This window comes from Equus quagga, chromosome 1 (assembly GCF_021613505.1).
Source record: "Equus quagga isolate Etosha38 chromosome 1, UCLA_HA_Equagga_1.0, whole genome shotgun sequence".
Taxonomy (NCBI): domain Eukaryota; kingdom Metazoa; phylum Chordata; class Mammalia; order Perissodactyla; family Equidae; genus Equus; species Equus quagga.
The window spans coordinates 53,501,940-53,521,433 of record NC_060267.1 but is presented as its reverse complement, the minus strand read 5'-3'; the positions used below and the strand labels follow the sequence as shown (position 1 = coordinate 53,521,433).

General features: G+C 44.2%; 1 protein-coding gene across 1 annotated transcript in view; it reads left to right on the top strand.

Annotated features, from left to right (window-relative positions):
* The first annotated feature begins 10,639 nt into the window (after nt 1-10,639).
* TIGAR (TP53 induced glycolysis regulatory phosphatase) overlaps nt 10,640-19,494 on the top strand; it is a 33,290-nt gene continuing 24,435 nt past the window's right edge. Inside the window, exon 1 of the mRNA XM_046643960.1 lies at nt 10,640-10,767. Within this exon, the coding sequence (XP_046499916.1) occupies nt 10,733-10,767 (35 nt within the window). The 5' untranslated portion in view covers nt 10,640-10,732. The remainder of the gene's footprint in view (nt 10,768-19,494) is intronic.

Sequence of the window (19,494 nt, the reverse complement as noted above, 5' to 3'; positions counted from 1 at the left end):
CGAATTGGCAGGCCCTGGTCCCAGCTGCTCCTGGACCTCAGCTCCTCAGACCAGCTTCGTTCCCCAGAGAGATGGGTATGCTAAAGGCAATGGCTTAATAGCTGTTTGGACATTATCATAAAAATCCATTTTCTCTGTAGTTTTCTGTGTCTTTCAAAGACGCTGAAGGCTGTTTTCCAGTTTAATTCTGTCCTGAGTTGCCAGCAGTAAGATTAACACCAGTCATTGGGAAAGTCCAGATGAAGACATTCCCTGTTATTCTCAAGTAAGTCCACTGAATAGGACTTTTGATCTTACAAGGACTCTAGAAATTCCCCTTTGTCTCTGTCCCCTGTTGGTAGCCACCATTCTTGGAGACAAACAGGGATAACTTTTTCTTGGGTTTCTGCCTAGTGGACTCTGCTGGGCCTCCGGGAGTTTCCAAGGTCTCTAGTTACCACTCTGAACCATCCTTGGAATTCTCTTGTGCGCACCCTGCTGTCCAGCCAGCCCCTCTCCCTCCCCTCCTGCTCTGGTCTCCCTGCAGGATCAGGATTGGTGCCGTTAATAACACGACACCACCACTTCTTCAAATGCCATCCAGTAACACCAGGGCTTCTCCCATTCAGAGCTGTGGATGCTGAAGGATGGGAAAAAAGCAGACAAAGCAGGCGCTGCATTCCACACAGCTGGCCAGGGATAAATCTACCGGCCCCTTACACGCTCTTTCAGACCCATTTCATCTTACAATTGGAAAATCTCAAAGTTGAGAAAAAAGTGCCCTTCGGAAAGTGGAATTTGGTGATGGAGTGAAGACCTAGAAATCCCAGGTCTTTTGAAAGTAAAACGTTCCAGTTGGTTTAGTAATCTTCTCAACATACTGTCTTGAAGCAAGTATTCCAAGCTGAATACTACACTGATTTCTTCTCCCCTGCGACAACCACCTCAAAGATGCTGGCGACTAGGCATGGAGGTTCAGCACGTCAAGAAAAGCTGAGCATCTGTAGCCAAGACGTGTGTGCAGGGCCTACACTGGGCCTTCAGGGAAACACAGAGAAAACAAAACCCGTGTCCTGTGGTTTAAGCTTTCCACAGGGAAACAACACACACGGCCATGAGGCTGTGCAGAGCCGTCACAGCTGTGCCCAAGCCTATGGCCTGAATGGGTGCCCTGCTGTGGGGCGGGCACCTTTTGAGGAGACAGGACAGCTTCCTCAAGCGAACCCGTTTAGGCAAACACTTTCAGTGAAAGGCAGCATAGTTGGAAACAGTAGAAACAAAATTTGACCTTTTCCAAAAATAAAGAGATGGGAAGTGATCTTAAAAGTGAAGGGGAAATGTTCCAGTCGCTTGAAGAGCACACAGTGGAGTGGATTGTAAACACTATGTGCACAGATGTTATCCTGAGGATAAACTCAGCCACAAACCTGAGTTTGGGATTCCCACGGACCTAATTCCTCCTGAGGCTTAAGGACTACGGCTGGCAGTTTGAGAGGGTGAGTGGCTTCCCCGCCCGGGCTCAGGGCCTCCCCGCAGGAGGGGGGCCGCTTCTGCCAGCTCTGACCGCAGCCTGGATCCAGCTCACTGGGCAGCCTGGGAAAGAAGCGATGCGAAGGCCGCTCGTCTCCCTCGGCCCCTATCCCAGTATCCCCCTGGAGCTGTGGGTTAATGCTTATCCAGAACACGGCTTCCGTTTCGTTTGTGGTCATTTGCTTTGGCTCTGACTGGCCCCCCTGGTCCACCACCCTCGGGCCTTTGTAGGGGTCAACAGGGAGGTTGAAAAATAGGCGCTTCCTAGGAAGTCCACTAGGTGGCGCGAGTGCCACAGACGCGAGCCGCGCAGCCCGGCGTCGGCCGGCCGCCCGGGGGCGCGCGCGGGGCCAGCGCCGCGCACCTGCTTCTCTCTGTCCGGTCGCATCTGACTCCGCCTGGGCGCGGCGGAGGTGATGAACGACTTCTTCCGCCTCTTCCCAGCGCCCAACTCGGACATGGCCAAGTGGCAGCCTGCAGACCAAAGCCAGCGGGCCGATGTATTTAGTTTGACTCCCACCACGATTTAAATTGCCTTGGACTCACTCGCCAGGGTAGGAGGAGAGCTTTCACGTGAAAATCAGAGTTTTAACTAGCCTTGGTAAATCTACGTTCCGGTTCCGGCAGCGACGGGCCCGCAGAGTCGTAGGGGCTGCAGCTGAGGACCGCCTGACTCCCATATCTGCCCCCAGCGCCCGCCGAACCTGCTTCACGCGTTGATGTCCCCTGCCTGTCTCCTAACGCGTCCCCGGCTCTGCAGCCTGAAATGTGCCTGGCGCACCTCGCCGGCTGTAAGCCCCAGGTGGAGCGGAACAGGTCTGGGACCCTCCCTTCGCTTTTCTACCCCAAATAGAAACGACCTCCACTCCTCATTAGGCTTTGTCACCTCCCTCATCTCTTTATGGGTTTTTAGTTATCAGATAACCGGGGACTGGGCCAGATTTTTGAAATTCCTTGGAGACCCCTCAGCCCACAGTGAATTCTGCAGGTGGGCCAGGTGGACTGGTTAGAGATCAGCTTTTTCTCTGCTGTCTGTTTTTGTAGTCACTTTTAGTTGTCATGGCACCATAATTACCCCATGAGAAGACAAACGTCTGAAATGTTTAGGTATGTTGAAAAAGTACAAGTGCCATGGCTGTGTTTCAGTCATCCCAACCACTAAAAATGAGTACTTTTCATCGTTCACTTTCACGTGGGGGGCGGGGGGGGGGGGTGGCCCTGGGCACTGCTCATGCATCCAACAGACGGGGGGCTGGTTACACCCCAGGCATTCTGCGCCAAGCATCTCGTTCAGCAAATGTTTCCTCGGCCCCTGCTTTTCCAGGTCCCACGTGCCGTCCCTGCCCTCCTTGATCTCAATGGCCAGTGGCAGGAACAGATGAGAAGTCACAGGATGCCTGCCACTTGGTGGGGTGGTGAGGAACTCAGTGCCCCGGTGGACTGCTGCTCTGGAGTCCCCACCAGTCCACCTGCTAGCCTGTAACCTTGGGCACATTACTTAGCCCCTCAGTGACTGAGTTCTTCGTCTGTGAAACGGGGTTAAGTAATAGCAGTACCTCCTGAGATGATTCATGTTAGCACACAGCCAGAGCTTGTAAGTGTCAGCTGCCATCAAGGCTGCGGCAGAGTGTCAGAGAGGCACTAATTCCATCTTCTCAAAAATTAATTTTACAGACAGGTACCAACCTTTTAGCTACTCAGTACTGCCAGCTTAAGCACTGACGTGAGGGGGACTTTTTAGGTAATTGGCAGCTAAGTGGATTTTGTAGTTTTAAAAGAGCTTTTCACGAGCGTCTCAGGTAATTCTCACAACCTCCCAGCGAATTTGATACCGTGTGTGGTGCTTGAGTGGACTGCGGGTTGCACACACAGCTTGTCCACACAGCTTGCAGTGGGAGTCAGGCTAGGACTGGAACCCAGATGGGGCTGACTTCAAACATCACGCCTCTCCCACCACACTGGCTGCTGTATTTATTTGTGTTTGGCTCACTGAGAATTGAGCTGAAGCCTGAGACTTTCCGCTGGGGGGGAGGGGGGTGGTGGGTTGGATGATGCTATCGCTGTTCAAATCATCGGGAGGCGGCTGTCACCTTCAGCGAAGACAAGGGCGAGCGAGCTCTCTTGCTGCCACGTGAGGACACAAAGAAAAGTCAGCAGTGTGCAACCTGGAAGAGTGCTGTCCCCAGCACCCGCCCGTGCTGGCACCAGGAGCTCAGACTGCCAGCCTCCAGAACTGTGGGAAACAAGTGTTTGTTGTGTAAGCCTGTGGTATTCTGTTAGAGCCGCCCGGCAGACTGAGACACAGTGCTGGTGGCATCTGGGGGACAGCTTCCCTAAATCACCCACCCACACAGACTGAATATCCTGAAATATTTTAAAGAAAATTGCAAACATTGAACTGTGGCTTTCTCAATGACTTTTTTGCTACTCTTGGATGTAAAAAAAAAAAAATGTTGTGCTGCTCCCACATGTGCTGGGGCTCGGAGCCAAAAGGTCATCCACGACTCTGTCCAGGGCGCTGCACGGCCACAACTTCTCCAGGGTGTCGCCGCCTCCAGGGGAGCTCCGCCTGGGAAAGGGGCATGGGTTCTGCTTTCCTCTCAAACTCTGAAACTTTTGTCATTTAAAAGAATCACATCTCTTTCTAGTTTGTCCCTATTCCTCAGGGACCCACCAACATACATGCTCTCATCATTTCTCCTCCCACATGTCCCCCCCAACCCCCCAGTCCAGAGAGTCCTTCTAGTCCAGAGGGCAGGCGAGCTTTCTCATCACAGTCTCTCAAGCCTTTGCTTATGTTGAGATGACTTTAGTACCCTCCAGGGAGACACATTCTTTCCCTTAGCTCTTTTGTTGTTACTTTCCTTTCCCTGAAAGAGGGGACAAAGGATAAATGGTCAAAAAGTGCAGGGGAAAAATACCGGAGAAAAAACAGTGATTATTATTTCCAAAAATCTTATCCTGCCACGGATGCAACAACCTGAGGATCTGTAAGGGTTCATGCCATCCTTAGTTCAGGATTGCCCGGTAGGGAGGCATGGAAGTGAGTAGAGAACTCTTGGCTTCTGCAGGGGTCCATTCACGGCTCGGTTCAGTGAGCCTCTGGACATCTTGGTCAATACTTTTCTAGAAAGCCTTGATGCCTCCAATGTTCTAACAGCAGTTATTCACTCACATCTTCCATATGTCTCTGTAAAATCAAAATTTTACATAGTCAAGAGACTATGGAGGATTTGCTTCTATGTGGCACTTCCTACTGCCTTCCTTGCTTTATTCTCTAAGTCTTTCCAGATACTCGGGCCAGGAGACCAGGATTTGAGGGCTCTAGTGGTCTTCTCTTTCCTCAGCATTATGTCAGGGCTCTGGCAAACGCAAGTGCTTTGGCCTTCCCAATCACTCCCCCCAGTGCTTGCTGTCTGCCTGGAGTATCACTGACTGGATCAAACATTGAGTCGTTACGTACAAAGTGTCACAAATATGGTGACAGGGAGAGTCAGGATGCTGTAGTGGAAAGAGAGTTTCACTTAAGCAGAAGATCTGGGTTTGGATCCAGGGCTGCCCTTTATTAGCTGTATGAGCTCTGAGCCTCTGCTTGTTCTCATATAAAATAGGAAACCTTGCTGCATTCTTAAGAGGACTGAATGAGGTAGCCTGTGTAAAGTGCTTAATACATAGGAAGCTTCATCAAGAATCAGCCAATCCGAATAGATGCAAATACATCAAGTACCGTGTTAATATTTTTAAAGGTGTCATATAAGCAATGTTAATTTCCCAGAAAGGCAGGGGTGGAGGGGAGTATCGTTTTTCTGTGGATCCTGATGGAGGGGCTACTCTTGATACCATGGCAGTAAAACCATAGCATTTACAACTTTCATGATCTTTCCTTGTGTGACTGCCATGCTTCCAAACAGCAGTGAACTCGGGCTTGGGAGAGTTCTTTTCCCCACTAAGTGACAGGCTAAAAGGCAAGGCGTGAAAAGGGATTAGTGGATATATGTGTTCAAATAAAGGGGAGTTCCTCAGAAGCAGGTCAGCCTGAGAAGGCATCCTTCGACTGTCCATCAGTAGAAAAGCTGTTTGACTGGCAGATATGATTTTTTGGAAACAGCAATAATGGGGAACTATGGGTGACAGACGTCAGATGTTGGCAGAGCGGCTGCCAAAATAAATCTCCCTCTGCCTGCAGACATCAAGCTGATGGAGGAATGGGCACAGTTGGACTGGCAGCCCTGTCTTGCTTGGATCATTGGTCACATTATTATTTCTCAGTCTCTGGACAAAGCAGATGGTTTACCATGTATTTGTGATTTTCTGTTGGCCTAGAATTCCTGTTCCTCCATCAGGGTACACCATGTAATCAATTATGACAGTGGGAGGTGCAGGAAAATCCCTGCCAGTCAAAGTCCAAGACTTTCTCTTATTAAATTTGCATAAACCACTTTAATTTCCAACTTAAAAGCAATAGAAGGAACAAGCAAAGCAGGGGTGTAACTTGGGTAATTGCAAAACCACAATTCTCAGTTGGTCCTGAAGACTCTCAGTTTATACTAATATCTGATGTCAGCGTTGTCTGTCCATTTTCACTCTTAAACTTAAAATCTTCTTGTCTCTATTCTGGTGAGTCTTAAATTGCTTTTTCTTAGAATCATAAAGTGACACTATCAGAAGTAAACAGAACAAATACCAAGAACACACATACCCATCTACTAAGATTTCTTGTGGAATATTCAGAGTTGTACTCTATTAAATGGTAGTAATAGTAAGTCGGCTTGCCTTAGCATGTATGAGTGGCCACATACATAGAACAATATATACATTCTCTCGTATCCACCCTCTGGATAATTTTCCTTATGAAAGATATTTTGCTTAATTATATGCATATATCTATGGAAAAAACCCTTTAATAATAGGATACCACAAGCATTTTTAACATTATAAATATTATAACATTATAGTATGTCATAGTATTATAACATTATAAATAGAGAAACCCTTGGTACAAATGACATGTTTATTCTTCTCTTTTTTTTAACGTATGTATTTTTTCTTATAAAATCAGGCTTATAGTGAAAAGTTTTCTATCCTTTTTTTTTCGTTTAATCACATATCAGGTGAATGTTACCATATTATTAAATATTCTTTAGGAACATGATTTCTAATGATGACAAATATTGGTTGGGCTCCAACAACGTGTCTGGCACTCTTCTAGGCACTGAAGACAGAAGAGAACAAGATAGTCCCCACCCTCAGGGAACCTACGTTCAAGCAGAGAGAGACAGGCAATGAACCTGTAAAAACAGTACATAAATGATGTAATTTCAGATGGAAGTGCTCTACCGTAGGACGATACATATCGACTGGGCAGGCCTTTGTGCTTGCAGGAAGCCCTTTTGAGGAGGTGAATTTTGAGTTAAGATCTGAAGGCCGAGAAGGAGGTGGCCATCCAAATATCTTGTGAAAGAGTTTTGTAAGCAGAAGGAACAGAAAATCCAAAGGCTCTGAGACAGGAATGAGCACGACATGGTCTAGGAACAGAGAGAAGCCGTTCCGAATGGAGCTTGGTGAAGAGGAGAGTGCAGAGGGAAATGGGACTGGAGACCTGGAGAGGGGCAAAATCACACAGGCCTTTTAAGAGTTGGGACTTTATTTTAGTTGCAATGAGAATCCATTAGAGAACTTTTCCAGCAAGGGAGTGACATGATACGATTATAAGGACATCACTTTGATGGCTGAGGAGGGGATGTTTTATAGGGGACAAGAGTATAAGCAGCAGAGCTATAGCCAAAGAGGCCCTGACAGTCATTCAGACAAGAGGCGATGGAGCCTTAACATTGGATGTAGTGGGGCCACAAGAAGTGCTGGACTCAAGACGTGATCTGGTGACAGAGCCTACGGAAACTTTTTTTTTTAAGGTTTTAGATTTTTCTTTTTTTTTCTTCCTTCCTTTCTTTCTCCCTGCCTTCCTTTCTTTCATTTCTTTCTTATTGAAGATTTGAACAACACTATAAATAAGCTTGATTCAGACATATATGGAACTGTGCACCAAATAATGAGTGAATCCACATTCTTCACAAGCACACCTCTCCTGCCCCAGTAATCATGAGTCCGTGTGTTAAAGTCAACGTGTCTGTCAGCCCTAGTCCCTGACTGACTATGCAGAGCAAAGCCCCTTTCTGATCCATGTCAGACACTTAGCATGAGGAAGAAATAAACTTTTATGTGGTAAGCCACAGAAATTTCAGTGTTAACTTGGTACCTCAGCATAACTTGGCCTATCCTCACTAATTCAGAATTCCATCATACAATGTGCCACACAAAAAAGCACTCTTTTTCATTTAAAAAAAAAAAGGTATGTGTGATTTGATAAGTTGCCAACAAAAGTATATCAGTGGTTATTTCTAGCATCTAGCTAAACAAAGTTTAAGTGAACTCCCTGTTCATTTTATAAGCTGAAGGGCAATCCTTGAACCACTGAATGAAGAATGCAGGATAATGTCTGTTCTTTCAAAGATCCTCATTTCTCAACTGGCCTTTTCCCCTGATTCTTAAAGTTTATGAAAACACTGTTTTATATATATTTCTTAGATAATTTTAAAATTAATATTGCTTTTTAATTTCTAAATTTCTCCTAAGACAATTCTCTTCCATTGTATCAGCTAACTTTTTAGATGTATGATTCATTTGACAAATTGATCATAAAAGATATTCTTCATTTATTCATTTAACACATTTTAGTTGAGTCCCTACCATGTTCCAAACATTTTGCTGGGAGTCAGGGAACTAACGGAACAGAGCCAACTCTGACTCTCATCGTTATAATTTTGATACCACCTGGAGCACACTTACTCGGGGTCAAACCCAGTTCTGAGATCTTGAGACACAGGAAATTGACTAATCTCTATGTGCCTTAGTTTCTTTATCTGTAAACTGGAAATAATAAATCATTAAATGAGACAAAGTGGGAAGCTCTTTTTAATTAGGCTTCAGAAATGCACTCAGACCACCTTAAAGAGAAAGGGGTTTTATCGAAAAAACTAGAACCTACAAGGTATGTGGTACTGTGGCAGCTTGAGGGACTGGGGACCAGGCGGTCTCTGCATCACTCACTTGTGTCTGCTTCTCTCTGTGTGTCGTTCGTTCTTGCATTACCTTTGCTTGTTCTTATCCTCTGCTCTGTGGATCTGTTCTCAAGCTCGTATTATTTGTGGTTCTGTTTCTTCACAGCTTCAGCCTACATGCGCCTTCATATCTCTAACTCTATCTCATGGTTTCTCACTCTGTGTTCTTTCTGCTTTAGCCGTTACAGATAACTACCTAATTAATTTCATTTTTCTAGTTCAAATTTCCAGGAGACTCTTTTGGACTGATTTGTTCATTCAGGCATCAGAACATAAATATAGAGTATCTACTATGTACAGGCAGTGTACCCTCCTGGTAATCTGGACCCACTATTAGTGCCCTCTGGATGATCCCTCTGGAAAATCTCATTCTGAAAATGCCTCACGTTTCCCTGGGAGCTTGTTAGAGGTGCTGAATTTGGCCCCCACTCCAGACCTACTAAATCAGAATCAGCATTTTAACAGGACCGCCAGGTGATGTGTATGCAAGCTGAGGTTTGAGAAGCACTGCTTTAAACTTCTAGCTCTCAAAACTGGCTACCCGTTGCAAACAGCTGGGAATTTAAAAAATTACTGATGCCTGGGTCCCTCCCACAGAAGTTCGGACTGTATTTTTCTCGGGTGCAGCCTGACATTCAGAAAGTCCTAGATGATTCCAGTGTGCAAGCCGGTTTGAGAATCTCTGAACTAGTCCTGTGTAACCACCGGCAAGCTGTGAGCCTAGACAAATTGCTTACTTTCTCTCTAGGCCAGCTATCTCATCTCTTAAGTGAAAACAATACAGCCTACCCTGTGTACCTCAGAGTTATTCTGGGGGCCAAATGGGATTATATATGTGGCACTGTTTTGAAATGTGTGGCTGTAGTGCTAAGGGCCCCATGCATCACTTAAGTTCTCTAAACCCATCTTCTTGTATATAATTGGGGATTCAGGGGGGAAAATGCATATCAAATACGAGAATTTAGGTAAAAATGCATGGAAAACATTGGAAGGGTAACATTATTAAGCTTTACCAATGTAATGTTGTAAGCTTTACCTGTGTCATGGGTAGGTACAGTTACCCATTTTCCCTATTATGCAGTTGAGCATTAGAGAGGTTAAGCAACTCAGTTATCAAGGCCCTGAAGGGTGTTAAAGAGAAATTTTTCATCGGACTCTCTTTAACAAACAGGGGCGGCATGTGGGAGGGCGGGTACTTTACTCAAGACCATTGCAATAGGGATCAAGACTGTCGCAATGGGGGGAGATTGAATTCAACTCCAAATACGACCGGGACCAGTGGAGATTTATAGCCAGAGCTCAGGGTGAGGGAGAGAACGGAAAATTACTAAGAGGAACTTACTTAGCATCAGGGGTGAGAGGGAAGAGGAACTTGATTAGAAATCAAGAGCACAGGAAGAGGAACTTGATTAGATACCAAGGGCGAAGAGATTCTGATAACCTGGCTGAGCAGGATTCTTTGGTAACACAGGGGCGTGAGGCCTAGTCTAGAAGTGGGTTCAAAAGAGCCTGACTAAAGCTTGCTCCAGGAGGGCGTCTGTCAAGGCGCAGTTGGGGACTGAACGTGGGTCGGTCTAAGTCCGCAGACCTTGCTGACCCTACAGCCAAGGTGTTCAGCAGGCGTGAACAGCTAAGCCCCTTGGGCCCAATGTACTAGGCTGTACACCACCGAGGTAAGACTCCTGGCTGCAGTCCAGCCTGAAATCAGATCAACCCCAAATCCGGGCGTCGGCTGCCTTATCTACCCGCAGCCTCCAGCTTTCCAGCTTGCCCGGGCAAGAACGGCTTCCACCGCGCTCTCCGGGGCGGGCCCGCACGCACCTGCGCGCACCAATCACAGGCCCGCGCGCAGGGGCGCAAGCGCCGCGGCCCTGGGCGGGGCCTCGCCTCCCACCAGTCTCCTCCGACCTGTCGGCTTCCCACCGCCCTGATTGGCCTTCGCGAGATGACGTAGGCGGCCGCCTCGGCCTATGGCCGCGGAGCCGGCCGGCCGGCGGGGGTTGGCGGAAGTGGTGTGGGCGCCGTGAGCCCGCAGTGCCGAGCGGCCGGCGGCGCTGGGCGGGGGACCGAGCCGTGGCCTGTGCTCCTCTCCGTCCGGGGCCAGCATGATGACGCGCTTCGCTCTGACCGTTGTCCGGCAGTGAGTATTGCTGTCGCGGGGTGCCTTTTATTGAGTGTGTTTTGGAGTGGGTGAAGGGACCGTTGATTGTCATCCCCTCTCTTCCCTGCTTGCTCACTCCTCAGAGGGGTAGCCTGCACTGGGCTATTTTCCAGGTGTTTTCGTACGTGCTGTTCCATTTCGATTTCCCCTCCCCCCAGCAACGCTGAGCCAGAAGGCAGGTGTTAGATAACGTCAGTCCTGTGTTACAGAGGGGGAGACTGAGGTTTGGATGAGTGTAAAATGATCAAGGCTCCCGGCCACTTGGTGGCAGAGCTAAAGCTCAAGAAAGACAGCCTTGTCTCTGGACTTCTCAGTGCACCGTTTTGGTCCCCAGCGGATCCTAAAGAGTTTGCAGGATAGCTCGTCCAAGGCTGAGAGTTCTAAAGCTGGCTGCCTGCCTTCCGCTCTCCCCGTCTCTGCTGTTCCCCCTTGTTTGCCAGAACAGACAGCCCCACAGACATATATTTGAGATTTATTTCTTCCCCCAAGAGATTACATTTCTGAGAGAGAAAAAGGGGCCTCCGCCCTCGTCTCAGCCTACCGCATCACCCCGAACAAATATTTTTATCTTAACATTACTGGGAGCTAAATGCTGATAGGTTTTTATGTTTCTTATCTTTTTCCTTCTCAACACTCCTTTGCTGACTGTTAATAGGAAGTGAAATTCAAGGTGGTTAAGAGAGCACAGATTTTTCAAGCAAGATAGACCTAGGTTAGGATTCAGGCTCCACTTAGGAGCCTCCTAACCTGGCCTTTTGTTAACTGACTTAATCTTTCCGATCTCGGTTTCGCTATATGTAAAATGGGGATAATGATAGTACCTACCTCACTGCGTTAGTTTGAGAATTAAATGGGAGAAAGGTAAAGTGTGTAGCACAATGGAGGGGAAGAAGTATATCTGAGAATGAAATAACTTCTGTTTCTATAAGGACAGCTCTAATAAAAATGTGGTTAGTCCTCCAATATGTCTGTGTAGTTTACTAAGCCAGCATTTTGCGTAGGTGCTATGTGCCAGTGGACTGGGTTACACAGACAAATAAGATACCATTTTTGACTTCATGGAGCTCACAAGGAACACTAATATGACTTAACCTTGTCAAACTGACTTTACCTGCCATCTTTTCTGTCCTCTTCTTCTTTTATAGGACCACAATCTTGGGAACCATCTAAAGTGGTCCCTTTACCATACGCAGGATTTTAATGACTAAACTAGAAATCGAGTTCCTCTCTATCTCTTCTCCACCACCTCTCTCCATTTTCTAGAATGCTTTATGACTATTTTATGACCTACTTAAGGTCATACAGCCAGTCAGTAGCAGAACAGGGACCAGAGTCCTGATTGTCCTTTCTTCCAATGTTAGAGCAGTTTCTGATATCTTGACGCAGTCAGCACAGTGTCTGGCATGTAATTGAAGCTCAGAAGTTGTGGAACATCTGAGTTAAACCGCCCTCTTGAAAAATCAGGTGATCCCTATCTAGATTCTTAATAGACAATTGTTATATGAGTGGGATTTTATCCCTTCTCTGCTTCTTAAGAAGGGCTTGATTTTTTAATTGATTCCTCATACGGTTTCTATAGAAACCAATTAAAAAATAAGTCTTGGGGCTGGCCCAGTGGTGTAGTGGTTAAGTTCATGTGCACCACTTTAGTGGCCCAGGGTTCGTGGGTTCAGATCCTGGGCACAGACCTACACACTGCTCATCAAGCCATGCTGGGGCAGTGTCCCACATACAAAACTAGAGGAAGATTGGCAGAGATGTTTGCTCAGGGCCGATCTTCCTCAGCAAAAAATAAAAATAAAAAAAGTCTTAATAAATTATTATGTGCTAGGCACTGTTGTAATTAACTTCTGATAACAATCCAGTTAGGTAAGGATTGCTCCTGAATTAGCAAGTGAGGGAACACACAGCGTGCGTAACTTACTTAAAGTACATGGCAAGTTGGGGAGGCAGGATCTGAACCAATGCAACTTGACTCTACAGCCCGTCATTTTAACCACTGTACCCTTCCGCCTCCTAGTTTATTGGGTTAAAGCAAAGTGTTTGTAGATTTCTTGAATATCACCAGCCATTTTAGAGGCTACTTTTTATTTTTCCTAATATAATGGTGAAGAGTGATAAGAATAGTTTGCTTTGTTCTGTTTTATTCGTGAGAAAGTGGAATGAAGCTGTTGAATTAATTGCTAGAGTTAGGGTTAGCTGCTTTCTTGTTTAGATCATCTCTCTTTTCTCTTTCAGAGTTCTCAAAGCTAAAAATTGATGGTTCTTTCAGGAGAAGAAGCGATTTCTATCTTGGTTGATAATCACCATAGTTAAATATAATGACTTACTGGAATCACCAACATTGGATCATTTAGTGTAATATTGAGAATCTGCGCTTGAGTTTTCTATTACCTGATTCTGGATAACTCTTTGAGATAGTTAGATACTTTGGAGCTGAAGGCATGATCAATGTTTTTTAAGAGTTGGATGATTTTCTTGAACAGTGCCTCTTCAGACAATGCAAGAAAACTTTTTCAAAAAGCACTTTCTTTAAGTCAGCTGAATTCTTTATGAATCTTGTGCTGTTACTGTATGTGTGTTTATCTTTCTTCATCATATTTGGAAGTGAAAGTACTAGTATGTATCATTTTTGGAGTAGAATGCCCAACATTTCGAACTTGAAGTTTACTGATATTGTTAAACTGCAAGTTCTCATGATCTTGTGTGGCACAGCAGTGTTGACAACTCCAGTAGGTAGGTTGGCATTTCCATCACCTACACAACACGGTGAAGGCCCTAGTTCCCTTGAAATGGTGTTTGTAGGTGTTTGCAATCAGTTGCCTGAAAAATCATCCCAATTTCACTTCTATTTTTAACTCTTAAAGTTTTACAAACTGAATTTAATTTACTTTTAATAACTTAGTGAAATTACTGCTAGCAAAACTGATTTGTTTTTCTTACTCTACCTCTAGCATCAGTTAACTTACGTTTTGTTGAATGTTAATCATTGTTCTGGTCATTCATAAAGCGAGAGAAAGAAATATTAGATTCTCTGTAAACTTTCAGAGAGATGTATGTAATTGTTGTGTTACTGTGATGTTTGTTTTCTGGGAATGGAGTTGATCTGTCGGGAGATCCTTTGCCACCAAGACTAATCTCTGTGTAAACAAAAATATATCGTGGGTTGGGTATCTTATATTCTTTTTCCCCTCAACCATCTAGGGAAAGACTCTGTGTTACCCATCCTTGAAATCTTCTATATTTTAAAGTGAATTAATTGCTGTAGAGCAATTAGGATAAAGCTGGATTCATGATCAAGCGGTAGGTGAGGCTTTACATTGCCGTGTACGCTAAAGCATGGATATTTTGAAAACTTGTCCCAAATGCATACTAATTTCTCATGATTTGTCTCTCTCGTGGCAAACTGAGTACTTGTCTATTGAATTGAACTTTTAAAATGATATGATTGGGAAATTAAGATTTCTATCTGATTTCTAAAGAAATGCCATAGAATATAGACCAGAACTAACAAAATAAAATATCTTTTTAAGTGAAGAACAGTGTGATAATCTACAAAACGGATGATGCATATTTGTAGGCCTATAAATGGCTGGTCATAAGACAACTTCTTGGCGTAAGCATTTGGATTCTTGCAGAGTCGAGTGTTCTGTTTTGGAAGTGGGTCACACTGTAGATTTTGAAAATGAGTGGTGTTATTCCTAACTCCTTCAAAATATATTCCTCTGACTTTTCAGCTTCCCTCCACCTTCTCTGCCACTGTCACAAGCCAAACTTTGGTTAATTGGGAAGTAGATTAACAGTAAAACTATTTTAGTCACCCGCTTTTCTCTCCCACTCCCCCAGAACACTTACTTTAAATGGTTGCTTCAAGGATTTATACAAACTTCTTGATAGGCTGATAAAAGCTGTAAAGCTAAATATTTATGAATGTTTTTGGAAATAAATTCTATTTCTAGAGTCCTACTCTGTAATATTTATAAAGTGATTTGAAGGCAAAATGCCCATTAGAATGCCAGTGATGGTTAATAATAGAATAATGTTTGCAGCAGTCTCTACTGACCTCAAGCTAAAGGAAACCTTTTGTTATATTATAGTTATTTTTTCTCCTTTCACCAAAAATGGTTAGATGGTGGGGCAGTGCCATTACAAAGCTATCAAAGTGGTGAGATTCCATTTTTTATAAGATGACAATTTTGATGATATAATCTTTTATTCTGAATCTTTTTTATCAAATCAGCTCTTGGGATTAAATTAAGATCTTGAGCTTTTTACCAGGCATACAAAAAATTATCATCTCTGCTGATTTTCTGTGATTTGTAGAGACCTGGACTGGCAAAATTATTAAGTTTCCCCTCACCCTTGATTTTAAATTCATGGAATGAGCAAGAGAGCTTGTGATCCACAGAAAGTAGGCAAAACCTTTTGAGGTTCCTGCATAAAAGTAAATGTGGGATTGAGGGGGGTGGTTCTTTGAATTTTGCTGGAAATTGAACTTGTCCACAAAGCCACTATCTAAAGAGGATGTCACCTGTATTTAAACAGCAGTTTTTTCATTCTTGGTGTCAGCAAGACCATGAGGCCGGGATTGGCAGTGAATCCAGTGTTTGGGAACCATTTTCTGTATCAGAAATGGTAGTTTCCAGCATCATTGCCCTGGAGGCTTTGTCTGTCTGAATGGTAGAGGTTAATATCCTCTTTCACAACCATTTTATATGATTCTGAGTGAATTTTGCAGTATAAGAAATCTTTCATTAATACTAACAACAATGATAGTAATGGCAAATCCTTGGTAAATAGTTCTGTGTAATTTCATTTACTTGTCATACAGTTTTTAAAGCTAATAATTCCACATATTTGGTGATCAAGTCAATTCTGCCAGTCTTCCTGTTCTCCTTCTCTCACCCCATAGGTGACCATGTTTATCAGTTTCTTCTGTATCTTTCCAGTGTTTCTTTGTGCGTATCCAAATGTTTATTCTTATTTCTCTTCTTTCTAAAAAGATAGTCTCTATATTATTTTGCATCTTGCTTTTTCTACTTAATAAAGTATCTTGGTGATTTCTCCATATCTTTAGATACAATCTCTCTCTTTTCAGGGGCCACAGTTACATAGTATTCCATTAAGTAGATATCCCACTGTTTGTTACTGTAACCAGTTCCCCGTGAATGGACTTGTAGGTTATTTACCATCTTTTGCTATTAGAAATAATACTGTAGCAAATATTCTTTTAAATAGGGATGAATGCAGGTATTCCCAGTGATAGGGTTGCTGGAGCAAAGGGTAAACAGATTTGTCACTTTGGTATTTCCAGATGACCTTCCACTGCAGAGTACGTACACTGAGCTTCTGTTATTTTCCAGAACTTTCTCCAGGTGGTGGCATGTTAGGGTGGTGCAACCTCTGGCTCTGCCTTTAAGGAACTGGAGCCAGAGTAGACACACAACTGAAAAGTTAATTAGCATACAGATGATACCTTATGGTAGTAGTGCCCTGGTAAAATGAGAGCAGAGAGGTGGGGTATTTAAAAATAGGATAGGTAGGTGGGGAATGGTACTGAGGAGGGAAGGCTACCTAAAAGAGCTGGCTGCCTGTGTTGGGTCTTGGAGAATGAGCACATGGTAGCCGGGTCCGGCAGTCTTGGTTGTATTAAGCCCACCACGGAATTCTGATACATGCTCAAGTTTAAGAACCACTGCTCTAGGCAGGGGTCGGCAACTGTCTTTTGTAAATAAGGGACAATCTTCCAGGCGGAGACCCGAGTTTGTGATTCTAGCTTTAAGATCTGATGGAGTTCCCTTCTGGATCTGAGTAAATCAATCCCATGTGAGACTTTTTACTTTTTAAACTGATGCTTCACTTAAAAACAGAGCAGGAACGATCAGCCTTCATAGTAATCAGGGATACAAATTAAAATCAAGGTGCAATAAACTGTTCTGGTGCCAGATCGGCACAAATTGAAAACTCTTACATGACTAAGTGTTGGTGAGGATGTGGAGCACGGCAGTGTGGTATAAATTGGTATAATCACATTCTCATTGGTAAAGCTGAAATGTTTGCATACCCTGTGGCCCAGCAATTCTAGTGCTTGGGTCAGCACACTCTTAATTAAAAGGCCAGATAGTAAATAGTTTAGGCTCTGCAGGCCAGTCTGTCTGAACTGCTCAAATCTGCTGGTATGGTGTGAAAGTAGCCTTAAACAGTATATAAACAAATGGGTGTGACTGTATACCAGTAAAACTATGTACAAAAAGAGTTGTTTACCAATCCTTGAGTGGTTCTCAAACATGAGCGTGCATCAGAACCACCTGGTGGGTTTATTAAAACACAGATCGCTGGGCCCCAGCCTCTGAGTTTCTGATTCTTGTCTGGGATGGGGCCTGAGAACTTTTGCTTTTAACAAGTTCCCAGGCAATGCCAGTGACGCTGGGACAGGACCATACTTTAAGAACCACTGCCCTCGAGAGTCTGATGCACGCTGTACAAACACGTTCGCGGCAGCATAGCCCCAAACTGCAAACAATCTAAATATCTTATCAACAATAGAACACATGAATGCATTGTTGTAAATTCTTACAGTGGCGTGTTACACAGTAACGAGAATGTAGGGAGTACAGCCCTACTCAACAGTCTTGAAGTATCTCACAAACAGTGTTGAACCAAAAAAGCAACACACAGAAGGCTACATATACAGTAGCCCTCCCTCATATAGGGCTTCGCTTTCTGCGGTTTCGGTGACCTGTGGTCAACTGCAGTCTAAAAATATGAGATGGAAAATTCCAGAAATAGACAATCCATAAGTTTTACATTGTGCGCCATTCTGAGTAGCATGATGAAATCTCGTTCCATCCCGCCGGGACGTGACTCATCCCTTTGTCCAGTGGATCTATGCTGTATGTGCTCCCTGCCCATTAGTCACTTAGTGCTGTCTTGGTTCTCAGATCAACTGTTGTGGTATCGCAGTGCTTGTATTCTGACACCCTTTATTTTACTTAATAATGGCTCCAAAGTGCAAGAGTAGAGATGCTGGCAATTCGGAGATGCCAAAGAGAAGCCATAAAGTGCTTCCTTTAAGTGAAAAGGTCAAAGAAAAAAATCGTATGCTGAGGTTGCTCAGATCTACAGTAAGAACCAATCTTCTAACCGTGAAATTGTGAAGAAGGAAAAAGTAATTCGTGCTAGTTTTTGTGTTGCACCCCAGGCTGCAAAAGTTACGGCCACAGTGTGTGATAAGTACTTAATATAGGAGAGCCTATAGTATTTATGGGGTTCAGTACTCTCCGCCGTTTCAGGCATCCACTGGGGGTCTTGGAATGTATCCCCCGCAGATGACGGAGAACGACTGTAGTAAGACGCAATTCATTATAAAGTTCAGCAACAGGCAAACTAATCTACGCTCTTCACGGGCTGGAAAGGAAAGCACAGAGCATCCAGACGTCCAGGTGGTGGTTCCACTGGGCTGGGAGGGCATTGTGGTGGGAAAGGGGGGGCCTAGGAGGCTGGCAGTGATCTGTTAGCTTGGGTGGTTTTATGTGGGTGTTGGCTTTATAGTTATGTTATTTGTTTATATTGTTTATTTCAGCATTTTTAAAAGATTAAAAATGCATTAAGCTAAATCTTTGATTTCTCTGTAGCTCTGTCCAAAAATGACTGACAACTATAATTATTGGGTGCTTACTAAAAGCTAAGCAGTGCTCTAAACGCTTTACCTGTCTATATTCACTCGAGTATCACAAGAGTCCTGTGATTATTATCCCCATTTACAGACGAGGACACTGAGGCGCTTGAGATTAACCCAGCTGGTAAGTGTAGAGCCAAAGCAGTTTTTTTCTCAAGCCTGATATAGGGCAACGAAGTTTACTTTAAAGGATTTTCACCTCTCATTGACATAGAAGGATATAAATATGGGCTGTAGACATTTGATTCCAAGTGAGAAAATAACTTGCTCTGAGGAAACCTGTTTACTGTTTTTACCCACTATTTCCAATTCTAGGTCCAGTGTCCACACAGAACAAGCCGGCTCCTTTCTCCAGGGCAGCCACACGGCTTTTGCATCTCTGTGTCTCCCCTGCACGGCACTGTACTTAGCACGTAAACGGAGCTCAGGGAGTGTCACCTGAATTGTCCTTGATAGCTTTCCGTGCATTTGACGCCTGCTTTCATTGTAGGTCCCCCCTGTTCCAGTCTTGGCCAGGTACCCACCCCCCTCCACTGTCTTCCCTTCCAGCTTTGGTTGCCTATTATTTTGTGACAGTTTCCAGTCCTTTCACTCTTCTGGTTGCTTCAAAGTTGTTTTGCTTTGGTTTGGTTTTCTAATTCTTAAAAGTGTGGTACCCAAACCTCCATTCTTCATTGTGATCGTCAAGCTAGTTCTCGGCACTACAAAATGGGACAGCTGGAGAAGATCTAGGAACTAGAGAAGGCAGGGGATCTGAAGGGTTGCGAGCTGCTTTCCCATCCATGCAGATTCCCCGTACTTGTTCCTTCACAGTGAATGGACTGACTTTCATGTTTTGGCCCTGCTGCCTGGGAAGGTAGTTTTGGTCAACATTATTATAACAAGATTATTTAACAAAAATTATATATATATTTTAATAGAATTTTCTACCTGCAGTTCACTTAAGATTGATTTATGATCTATTCATTTTAATTTGAGGCAGTTTGAAAGTCTTAGCTCGTTAAGTACATTAGAGTAGATAATTGCAG